The sequence below is a fragment of the Dipodomys spectabilis genome, unplaced genomic scaffold, assembly GCF_019054845.1.
Source record: "Dipodomys spectabilis isolate Male_0828 unplaced genomic scaffold, ASM1905484v1 ptg000019l, whole genome shotgun sequence".
NCBI lineage: Eukaryota > Metazoa > Chordata > Mammalia > Rodentia > Heteromyidae > Dipodomys > Dipodomys spectabilis.
The window spans coordinates 9,568,385-9,581,285 of NW_024870696.1; the positions used below are offsets into that span (position 1 = coordinate 9,568,385).

The 12,901-nt window shown below is 38.8% G+C and overlaps 1 protein-coding gene across 2 annotated transcripts in view; it reads right to left on the minus strand.

The window, feature by feature from the left end:
- Window positions 1-12,901, minus strand: part of Fmn2 (formin 2) — a 180,398-nt gene that overhangs the window by 78,891 nt on the left and 88,606 nt on the right. Inside the window, exons 5-6 of one of the 2 annotated variants that reach the window (XM_042674477.1) lie at window positions 10,383-12,013; window positions 8,964-9,108 (exon numbers count right to left, since the gene is read on the minus strand). The exons of the other annotated variant lie outside the window; for it this stretch is intronic. Coding sequence (XP_042530411.1) covers window positions 8,964-9,108; window positions 10,383-12,013 — 1,776 coding nt within the window. The remainder of the gene's footprint in view (window positions 1-8,963; window positions 9,109-10,382; window positions 12,014-12,901) is intronic. 2 annotated transcript variants of the gene reach the window in all.

Genomic DNA, 12,901 nt, shown 5'->3' on the forward strand with positions numbered 1-12,901 from the left:
AATTTTGACAGATCATATATATCTAGAAATTTATTCCTTTCTTTCTAGGCTTTCTAGTTTATTACAATGTAAGTTTTTAAAGTATTTCCTAATGATTCTCTAAATAACATTGACAATTTTGTGATATCCTTTTCTCATCTCTAATTTTCCTAATTTGGGTATTCTTCTTTATTTAGGTTTGGCTAATGTTTATAAACCTTACTTATCTTTCCAAATAAGTAACTCTTTATTCCTTGTATTGTTTTTGTGCCCTTATTTCTACAATTTCTGCCCTGATCTTTACTTTTTTTTTTTTTTTTGTTGGTCATGGGGCTTGAACTCTGGGCCTGGACCCTGTCTCTCAGCTCTTCAGCTCAAGGCGAGTGCTCTACCACTTGAGCTACAGCGCCACTTCCGGTTTTCTAGTGGTTTATTGGAGATAGGAGTCTCACAGTCCCTCCTGCCCAGGCTGGCTTTGAACCGAGATCCTCAGATCTCAGCCTCCTGAGTAGCTAGGATTACAGGTGTGAGCCACCAGCGCCCTGCTTTTACTATTTCTTTCTGTGTACTAATTTTAGGATTGGCTTCTTGTTTATCTAAGAGCTTGAAGTGATTTGGTTACTTATTTGTGCTAATTCTATTTTCCTTAATGTAAGCATTCATAGTTATAAAGTTTCTTCTGATACAGCCTTCCTTGTATACCAAAGGTCCTAATAATTTATAGTTTTATTCCCATTTGATTCTAGGAATATCTTTATTCCCACTCATTTCTTTGAATACCTACTGATGCCTATTGCTAAACAATCTATTGCTTTCTTTTGTTTTTTACATTTTGTTTTTGTTCCTAGTACTGAACAATTACTTTATGATTTTCATCCTATTAATATTCTCTATTTTGTGAAAGAATATAACCATGTCTTGTTTTATTTCTAGAAAGTAATTTCCTTAAATAATCTGAAGAGAATTTTTAGAATAGAAGCTTTAAATTCCTGCTATTTCCAATATTTGGCCCCTTCACAAAATGCTTCTACTGCCTGCCATTTTCCTACATGGAGATCATGCTTTAATGAATGTTCACATCTCACATTTCTTGTCAAAAACTGAACATTTTAGATAATATAAAATAACATTTCAAACTGCTCATTTCCTCTTTTCCATCATAGCTTGGTTTTATTATTGCTTTACTTGGTAAAGTCTATTTTGAACTCATAGTGCACTCTAACATTCCTACTCACATTTTCCCTAATATTTTTCTTTAGTGTAGGTAGTGTAGGTAATTAATAGTCCATGGTGGCCATTATTGGTCTAAACTATCTAGACTCTTGCCATGAATCATGGTTGAGAGGAAATTTATTAGTATTTTTAATGTATCTGTTGATGAACCAGTAGCTTGGCTTGCAGGATGGCCGCTCTTGGCTGCTCGTTACTCTGGATCCTCATGCAAGCCTGGATTACTCCCCTGCCTCCCACAGAGTGACGCCATGGTCACACACACAGGTTCAGGAAAAAGGAGAGCAGATATCAGATGCACAACAGTGGAATGAGTCATGCTCAAATGTCACAGACTTTCACATTTCTTACTCAGTTTTAGCAAACGCCCTGGAACAATTGCTTTCTCAGATCCCATATGCTGGTAGGAAAATTTTCAGAAACCTTAAATAAACTTTTCATGTAATTTTTACATGTGATTTTTTTTTTTCTTTTACTTGAGTGAGAACCTACTAAGGATTCCATATTACCTATGGAACTCAAGAACTAGTTAGTACTTCAGATCATTGTTGGAGAGGGTATCTTTTATTTATAAATGTTTGAAAGTCAACAGAGCACATTGTATTCATAATAATGAAATTTCAAAAGCTATTCTTTGCAGTTCTACTAAAATTATCTTCCATTGCCTTTTGTTTTGCTTTGTTTTTAAATGTATTTGGTGTTATTGTAAAGATGATGTACAGAGGTGTTATAATTACATAAGTCAGATAAAGAGTACATTGCTTATGAACAATGTCACCCTTTCTCTCTCCCAGTTTTTTTCCCCTCCTGTCCCCACCCGTAAGTTGTCCAGTTCATTTTCAACAGTGTTTGGTAAGTACCACTGCTACATTTGTTCACCTTTGTCCCACCATTTCTCTGCCCCCCTTGTACTCCCAAAAACAGTGGAAAACAAAACAAAAACAGCAACAAAGAAATAATAACCTCTTGTCTCCATTTCCTGGAGTTCATTTTGATAAATATTATTTTATATATCTGATGCACACAGCTATTGTTTCTTTGTGTGTTCCTCTCCCACAAATATCCACCTTTGGTCTCACTCTTTGTGAATGCCTAGACACTTGGATAATTTCTCATGTCCCAGTGTATTATTGTTTTTCTTTTACCATCCAGTGTATTTGTTTACTTATAGATTCATAGATACATTCTAGTTATCACAAATGAGGGAAAGAATGCAACCTATGTTTCTTTGGGTCTGGCATACTTCACTTAATTCAGATAAATTTTAAACTTGTTTTCTGAAATATTAAGAGACAGCCAGTCATCGGTGGCTCATGTCTATAATCTTAGCTACTCAGGTGGTTGAAATCTGAGGATCGTGGTTCAAAACCAGCCTGAGCAGGAAAAGTCCATGAGACTCTTATCTCCAATTAACCACCAGAAAACTAGAAGTGGAGCTGTGGCTCAAATGGTAGAGTGCTAGCCTTGACCTAAACAAGCTCAGGGACAGCACCCAGGCCCCAAGTTCAAGTCCCATGACCAACAAATAATAAAAATAATGAGACATTTTTCAGCTTTGGTCACATGGAGATAGGATGTGCATGACTAGACAACCGTCCCCCCACCTCCAGGTAAAAGGTAGAAGTTACTATAATCATAATGATGTTGAGTCAAACAAGGAATCAAATCCTCCCAGCTTATTCCTGGGTTATCTAAAGTCTTCCTGCTGTCCGAGGTAAACAAACACACATACTGTTTTTAGTAACATGAAACAAAAATAACCTTTTAAGTCTAACTTATCAATCCTTACATTTACTTCTAAGATGAAATTCCCGAGGACAGAAGGATGGGAAGAAAATACATTCAGTTATGGGAAGAATGAATATGAATCAGCAACAATCAATCACAGTCCTTAAAAGTCTAAGACAGGAGTGCATAGGAGAAGCTTGATACAGTGCTGATTGATTTACTGAGGTTTGAAATAAGCTTCAAGGAAAGCTTCAGTCATAGTTTTAGTCTCAAAAGCAAGGCTATAATCTTTTCTGCCTCTCTAAACAAGTAGATTCTTTGAGCTAACCATGTTATATCTCTTCCGCATGGCCTCCTTCCACTCCAGCACACTTGCTTCAACTCCTAACCACCCACAGTACTTGCCTTCTGAAGTATACAGTGTAGAATCTGTATAGAAGTCCAAGTACATTCACTTGAACGACATAATGACTGTTTCCCTTTGGCTTCGATGAATTAGTACTGCAGGGAACTCTATGACCTCTCTGGTGTATTTAGCTTATTTTCTCTGATGCACTCTGCACTCTCCTCTCTTCCTCCCCCCGCCCCCCCATTTCTCTCTTTCTCTAAGGCTTTCTAAAATGGTTGTTGTGCTCAAACCTTTTGGTGTTAAGTAAACACTCTCAAATAATCTGTTCCAAGAGTATGGTGCTGATAATATATTCTATATTTTTTCTTCCATTCTTGTGAATCAGGACAAACAGAAGATATACAATCAAAATATCCATTAGGATTTCCATTAAAATCCAATACTCATTCTTCTTTGTCTGGTCCTCAATTGGTTAATACCATTATAGTGCATAATTTATGTAAAAGCCCAAACAGTTATGTTCAGAATTAGGATTAAATTTTACATAATTATAATGTATGATTTACTATATATAATTCTGTGAATGCGAAATCTAACAAGGTCAACTATCATTAGCTTATTATGCTTCTTTGATTTTCTTTTTACTGAGAGGTATAGAAATAATTTTTCAGCTGAAACAAAATAAAAATAGAGATTATTATGGTAGTATTCTATTTGAATTTATTGTGTATGAGCCACAAACAGCTAAAGAAATGATCTTTAAAAAATAATAAATCTGCTGGGTGCCAGTGGCTCACTGCTGTAATCCTAGCTACTCAGGATGCTGAATATCTGAGGATCTTGTTTTACAGCAGCCCAGGTAAAATAAGCCAGAAATGGAGGTATGGCTCAAATGGTAGACACTAGTCTAAAGAACAAACACAAAATCTCAAAGACAATGCCTTATCCCTGAGTTCAAGCCCAGGACCAGCACAATATTAATAACAATCCTAAAGTATTTAAAACAAACCCATATTCAATAATCTACATTTGTCTAATGATAACTCTGTCATTCTGATTTGGGTTTCTATGTAAACACATTTCTAAGACACAGTTTGAATACTTTCTACTGAAAGTAGATGTTGAAAGCTTCAAAGTACCAAATATTATTATGGATCCTCAAAGCAAACTTAAGTTCTATTTTATTTTTTGCTTCAGATATTATTTTAAGTCTTCAGTACAAAAAAAATCTACGTCAAATAAAAGCTACTGTTGCCAATTATAATTCAAGAGGTCATTCTTAGTACAGAAAACTAAATCTAGGCTTCTATTGCTCAGATTACCATTTCACTATCACTTTTGCAGCGTTGAAATCAGTGAATATTTTTAAAATGTGTGCAATAAAAATACAAAACAAAATCTGAGAAGTAGCCATTTTATGAGTTTTTTTGGTTCCTTTTTGTTTGGTAGTAATGAGATGTTTGAACCCTAGGCCTGTCACTTGCTTGGAAAGCCCTGTCAGCACCAAATTATGCCTGTGGCATTAATTTTGCTTCTATTTTATATGATAATGCTTCTCTCTCTGTCTAGTCCTGTGTCAGATCACAATCTATCTACATCAGGCCTCCCATTTTAGCTTAGATAACAGATGCACACCCAGCTCACCACTGAGGAGTTTTTTGTTGTTGTTGTTTTTTACAACTTTTCTTACTATGAATGGCCTCTAGGCATGATCCTCCAATCCCAGTCTCTTTACTGATGTAGATTGTAAGCATGAGCCATACATTGCTGGCTAGGAAGATGCATTTTAATGGCAATTACTCCATTTGGTAAGAATGTTTAAAGGAGTTACATCATACACTCCTGTGTAATAGCAGATGACAGATGAATGATTCTTCTATTAACACTATTAGAAGATCTTACAATATTAAAAAAGAATTTTCAAAGATTCAATCATCAAATACAATGGAAAGATATAATCAGAGAACTGTGTTTAGTTCCTTAACATTTACATCTATGTCAAATATGCATTCTAAGGCATCATTTTCTTTCTTTCCCTTATATTAAGGTGCCAAGTTGGGTATCTATTTTTCAAATTATATTTCTAGAAGCAGAAGTACAATATTACTTAACTACCAAATAGTTTTCTAGAGTGGGTACCAGGGATTCAAGCTTGTCATCCTACTGAGGAGGAGTAGATCTAAGGATCACAGTTGAATCCAACTGGCAGGAAATTTCATGAGACTCTTATCTCGAATAAACTAGTGGTAGATTGATAGCCTTGAGCAAAAGAAGTTCAAGGACAACACCCAGGCCCTAAGTTCAAGACCCAGGAAAAACGCGCATGTAAACACACACACACACACACACACACACACACACACACACACACACCGTTTTCCTTTCCATCTCTGGGAAGTGTATTTTACTATGTTAGAAAAATCAAGCCATGCAATTCATTGAATTGAATGTCTCCATAAATGCTAGTTGTATATTTTTTAATTATGCAAATTTGGCTTATCCACTCATTAATTCTGTGGGTAAACTGACAGTGTGTTAGCATGTTCCTTACAGACCATATCAGCACATTATTTACCTGGACCTATTTTACAGAGATGATTCTACTGGGGTAATAGGGAATAAAAAAATATCATCACTTGACATTTGGTGAAGTTGAAGCACAGTGGCTGTCTGCCTCCATTCACTAGTATATGCTTCAAGCAAATAATTCTAATGCTTCTACTGCAGGCAATTGCTGTTACTGAAGCGATTTGAAATTAAATTCTCACCTTTTCCTGATCATACTTTACAGCTAAGCATATGTGAATCTATTTTCTCATGAAAATATTGAGATGACTTAGAATCATTGTCAAATTAATAATCACTGTTCACCATAATACTGAAGAAGACAGTGAATTTAAGGCTTTCTGGCTCTAGAACGTTCCTAAAAATGGGCATGTGTGAATGTGTGTTGATGGATAGGGACTATAAATTTACCTTTGCTATTGTCCTTTTCTTCCTTAAGAGATAGGGTTGTTGTTTTAAGTTACCAGATATATAAATAATCCCATTGTACAAGAGTTATACTCATTTGATTATGAACAATGATGCCCAACTCTGGTCTGATAAACTATCCCATATCTTCTTAGCTGATTTCTGTGTTCATATTTCAGAATAAAGAAAAATAAATAAAACCATTACAAAATAAACAATGTATGTCATGAGAAAAATGTAAAGTGTGTTTGCTATGGTTCCTTGGAGGAATGTAGATTTAGAAGTACAAGACAGTCATCATTACTACTGGCCAGAACCTCTAGAGAGAAATCATCTTCCTCCTTATGCCAAAGGGCAGGGTGATCATCTTGGTGAAATGCATACTACCTCACTGACACTATCTTAGCTGTGACAAAAGAAACAAGACAGGCATCTTGGTGAATACCAGGACATCCAACCACCATTATGTTTGCAACAAGACAGATCACATAAAAATGACTTGGCTATTTTTAAATATTTAAAATATAGTCAACTTCTACTTTCCATTATATATATAAAACCAACTTCTACTTTCCATTATATATATATATCTATAGAATTGCTTGAAATACCCCCATAAACATATGCTACATCATCATCAAAAAGTATCTGGTTTCCTAGAAATGAATCATAAGGTACCTAAATCTCTTCACGTACAGTCAATATACACTTCCCATAAAAGGGAAACTATTTGCATACCTCCTGAAAGTATACTTTCCTTCAACAAATGTCCTAAATGTCTCAAGGAAATGAGATGGGGAGATTTTTCTTCCAAATATGATTAACTTAAATAAAATTAGATTTCTTTGGTGATATAACACTTCACAGCAGACTTTTCTCTGACATTCCGGGGCTGGGGTGGGGGTGGGGGGAGATGCTTTTATCTCTCCAAAAATACACTTGAAATACAGAACTCAGTACCAAGACTAAGGCCAAGCTGTTGTCAGACATGCTTATCAAGAGCTATGATGGATGTGTTTTTCATGAATGTTGTTTGAAGCTGGAGGGCTAAACAAGTATCAGCAGCAGCAAGTGCAACTTTCCATATGGGTCGCTTCTCACCTACAGTTTATGAAACAGCTAAATGACAGAGTGACTCCATGGATATGCAGGGCTGATACACAAGACAGATACTCTGTTTAAACGCAACGATTTCATCTCATGCAAACTAGTTTAGGTTGGGTTGTCATAAGACATCATTCACATTTCAGTCAGCTAAAAACTGAACAGAATATAATGTCAAATACAATAGGAAGTCTTACAATCTAAGGCAACATCTGGAGTGTCTCCCTGCTCCGAATCCCCTGAGCAAAAGAATGGTATGAGAGGTAGAACTATCTGGTTTGTTTATTCTGTCTGTCTGGTCCCTAGACTGGAAACTTTCCATGTCACATGTACTCATGGTCAAGTGATCGTCCTGGCTACCTGACTCTGTTCTGCACTGTCTAATCAGACCCCTTCACGGGACAGCTTCCTCATCTCTGATGTGCTCCATAAAGAGAGAGAACAACAGTCAGCCATAGAACACTACATGCAAATCAACCATGAAACAGATTTCCTAAATACATATCTAAATTTGTGCTTTATTATAACTGTGTCACCTTGGACTTACTATTATGACATAAAACGGCTGTGGCTTTGTATCGCTCTTGGGAATAATCACACATATTTGTGAAGTCATCTTAACAAATACTTAAGTGACTATTATGTGCAAGTAATGTCTTATTCGATATAGTCAGTCCCCGAAGGTCATCAGCCTCTACATGTAATGTAAGAAACAGCTCTGGACAATTCAAACCATCATGTTTTGGTTTATATCCTTCTGAGATCAATAAAATGCCCGGAGTGAGCCATCTACTCAGTCACTTTTCAATTAGAGGGGTCTGGCTTTCCCATTCAGATCTATTCCTCCCTGGCTGGCCTCAGCAGTATACAACTGATAGGTGGTATCTGTTTGTACTAAGTAGGTATCAGTGGAAACAACTCTAGTCTATGTGCCTAGTTACAACTTCCAGGTCAGTGATAAAAAGTCAAGCAATCACTCCAACACTCATTTAGACAGAACAGCCCAAGACTTTGGGGAAATAACCCTTATTTCTATCTCCCTCTCTCCCAAGACTTAGCTGTTTGTCATGTCCTTAACTCCATTGTACTTCCAACTACCCTGCAAAAGGTAAGAAGTAGAGACTCTTCCCATCCAACAGAGTGAAGGATAGGCAAGAATAGCAATTCCTAGTTGAGACTTCACTACCATGTTGTTTTACTTCATCTTCCTGAATGATATGCTTGACAAATTTACAACATCATTTCATGGTCAAATCCAGCAGAAGTTACCAAGGGTTGGACTTTTCACTTTTTTTTTTTATTTCTGACCAGTTTTCCCCCCATGTTTCCATCTATATGGATACTAAGATAGATTTAAACTGAGCAAAAAAAAAATATGCCTGGAAAAGAAATTCTGGAAAACAATGGCTGAGATTTTGGAAGTGATATACAAATGAGATTATAAATAAGAGTCCACACTTTATCACTTGATACAGTTGATCGTCTGTTGTTTCCTTTGGGCTAGTTTTCTTTAAGAACATGTTCTAGATTCTAATCTTTGCTATCTGGGCACATTTGTGCCAGAATTCCCATCCACATTCAGAGAATACAGAATACTCACTTGTTTAGCCTTCGTCTTTGAAATTGTATCAGAAATAGGTTTCTTTCTCTCCTTTACAGCAGTTTTTGAAAATAATTCTTCAAATTCATGACAATCTATAGATGGCTCTTCAATTTTTTCCCAAATGAGTGAAGGACTGGAGTCTCTAAAATAAAGAAAAGAACACTGAAAGAGACATCAAACAGAACTGTAGAATGGCCTAGTTTATATAGAACTGTGAACATGATGAACAGGAAAGGAAAGAAAAGGGAATGAAGAGAGGGAGGAGGAAGAGAAAAAAGGGGAAGGACTCCAAATGGGAGAAAGAAGGGGGAGAGAGGTAAGGGAGAAAATACTTTATCCACTTGACAAGGAAGTTAAAACACCATCCACATAGACTAAAATCTTTGCTTGGGAATGATTTGTAGGGATTCTCAGTTATCAAGTCTTTGTATAAAAACATAAAGGGAAAACTTCTAGAATGGATTATGAAGGACTATGTGCTACCTCACAATCTGAACTTGACTAATTAGCCGGGTAGATTATTCCTGGACTTAACATATATGCATCTTCCAAAAGCACCCTTTCCTCAGTGGCTCCCACCAGCTCATAATTATGTAGAACCTCAATAAATATAGATTCTTGTAGTACCGCCAAAAAGAGCAAATTACTTTTCCCTTTTTTTTTCTTCAGGTACTAAAGTTGAAGTAAGGGGCTGCACCTCCTAATCCTTTTTATGCATTTTAGTCTGTTTCTGAGTCAAAGTCTTCTACTTTTGTCTAGGCTGGCCTCAGAGCACAATCCTTCTATATCCACCAATTGAGTCTCTGGATTCAGAAGCCACAAAAAGGTGGGGCTGGGATATGGCTCATGGTAGAGAGAAAAGACTTCTATAAGCAGGACAGAATCAAGAATAAAGGCTGAGCCTTTTACAGGATGGGAATGCCAGCCTCAGGTGTCAGTTTGCCTGTAGATTTGATTTTTATAAGTAAGCTTTTCGCCAGAAATAGACATTTAAATAGCGAAAGCCAAGAGTAGATTCTCTCATGGAAAATAATCACTCGGCAAATGGCTCTACCTATCTGCCCTCACTCACCTTGTAGACAAACACTGTTTTGATTTAGGTGTGAGTAACATTTAAATCCAGCCACAAAGAGACATAGAATGTCCATTAAGAAAAACAGACCCCTCTATCCTTAGAGATGTATTCATATACAGGTGGATTGATGTACATCCCATACACTGATCCATACATTGATGATGTTTTGTTTTGCTTATTTGATACCATTGGAGAAAAACTTGTGATTTTAAATAACACACTGTTTCATTAACTTACATAAAAATCTACAGGTAGGTTTTATGGCTCGTTTATAAAATACATTCCCCCAATTTTTAGTTACAATGAAAAGATGTGAAAAGATGAGCTAGTTTTTATGTTACCTTTTACTGTGGAGTTGAATCCTTGTCCAATAAAGAGGCTTCATTGGCCGACAAGGCTCTATTGGCTGCTTCCTACTCCCTCTGTCCTGACTCATCCCAAACCCAAACAAGCCAGTGGGCAGAGGAGGAAGAAGAAATCCACACACTTGTGGTGCTGATAAAGTGCTACTCCCAACTTGTGGGGAGAGTGTAGGTCCTGATCCAGGGAGCAGAGGAGGGGGTGGGGGTGGAGGTATTCCTGACCCAGGGGGAGGGGGAGCAGGTGGAATCCCCATACCTGGCAAAGGAGGAGGTGGAGGAACTGCAGCTCCAGGGAGAGCAGGGGGTGGGGGTATTCCCACTCCAGGGAGAGGGGGAGGGGGAGGGGGAGGTACTCCCACTCCAGGGAGAGGAGGGGGAGGGGGTATCCCCACTCCAGGCAAGGGAGGAGGAGGAGGAGGAGGAGGAGGGGGTATCCCCATGCCAGGGAGAGGGGGAGGCGGAGGTACTTCCATTCCCGGGAGAGGGGGAGGTGGGGGTATTCCCACTCCAGGGAGAGGGGGAGGGGGAGGTATTCCCACTCCAAGGAGAGGGGGAGCAGGGGGTATTCCCACTCCAGGGAGAGGGGGAGCAGGGGGTATTCCCACTCCAGGGAGAGGGGGAGCAGGGGGTATTCCCACTCCAGGGAGAGGGGGAGCAGGGGGTATTCCCACTCCAGGGAGAGGGGGAGGCGGAGGGACTTCCATTCCAGGGAGAGGAGGAGGAGGGGGTATTCCTACTCCAGGGAGGGGAGGGGGAGGTGGTATTTCCACTCCAGGGAGGGGTGGGGGTGGGGGTACACACGTTCCTGGGAGAGGAGGAGGATGAGGTATTCCCATTCCCGGGAGAGGAGGAGGAGTGGGTGGCAGCATTTGAGTACCAGGCAGAGGGGGGGTTTGGGGGATTGCTGTACTGGGCAGAACAGGCACTGTCCCATCTGAGATGGAGGGGGGAGCAGACGTAGCCACGTTCAAGCCAGGCATGGAACTAGAGGACTCCATGGAAGGCAGAGGCGGTGGAGGTGGAACAGTACATCTATTTTCCAAGGAAGAAGAAACAGAGTGATCATGGCTGGTTCCACCTTCAGTGTGAAGAGAAGGGTGGGACAGCAGTGACCCAGGCTGACCCTGACCATTTGTCCCTTGAGGAGATGTTGGTGGTAGAAGCTGGGATACAGTTGGTGTGGACTGCTGGGAGTCAAACTGTACTGATATCCGTCTTGGAGACACAAGCAAAGAAATCTCTGAGCAGAATTTTGTTTGAGGTCCAGCAGGTAAATCTCCAGTCGCGGGTGGGCATGGAAGACCATGCAGTGCATTCCCTGGTGGCAAAGGCAGTCCCCCACCTTCTTCTGTTGGAGACGTCTGTATTGATTTTGCCTCTAAAACTCTCGGCTGCTGCAAATCCTTCCCTTCTATTCTGAGAGCTTCCAGACAGACAAGATCTGAAGGAGTGACTCCATTCTCAACCCCTTGATGGCTACTGGTCACCTCCATATCTGGTACGGGGTACTGCTTCTCCAGTTCAGCTATCTTGGTCCGCAGATCTTCAATGGTGCGTTCCAGCTGCTGAATGACAGTTGCCTGTCCTTCCGACTTTGTGTCAAAAACTTCCTGAGGGACAACAGGAACAAACATGGTTAAACATACCATTTAAAATATCTATATTTATATCTCTATATGCATGTGTGCACACGTCTATATATCCATATCTATGCAAATGTATACATAGATATAGATCTATAATTAAGCAAGATTCATTTGCTGGTTGCAAGCTCCCTGTACAGTAAGACCCTATGAGAATATCTATGTGGCCTCTATTCCATGTTCGAAGTTAAAAGTGGTTCACACCTGTTACCATAGCATCCAAAGGTCCTGGCCAGGCTCTTCTTCAAACAGTATCAATGAGGACAAGTAGACAACTGAAATTAGCAGAGACAATTCTGATTCTTTTTTAAAATAGACTTCTGTCTTTCCTTATGAGGGCATTCCCTAATGACCTCATAATTTTGAGTTCGAAAGGTAAGACCTTTCTTTGAAAAGGAAAATATCTGAGTCTCTAGTAAGAATGTGAGCGATGTGTTTGACCTCACAGGAACGTGAATACATACAAATTATGCCATGGACACCATGATTACTGCAGTGATGGTATTTCACCCAAGGTATTTTGAAATGATGACTCATAGTCTTCATAAATTTATAAAGATAGGTTCTAAAAGTCAAAATAATAAGAGGTACATATTTTTATGTAAGCATATACACAGACATACACACCTAGACACAAGTGGCAAAAGCACACAAAATCTCTTAAACCATTATTTTTTCCATCAACATCTATTTAAAAGACTAAAAGTATTACAGTGCACAAATTGGAAAATTGTGTGAAATATCTCTAAGTAATCCATGGTAAAGGAAAGATTATTATGAACACATTTTACTCCCTGCTGAGCCACTATGCTTAATTTCATTCATTAAGTAGTCATCAAAAGACAAAACAATAGT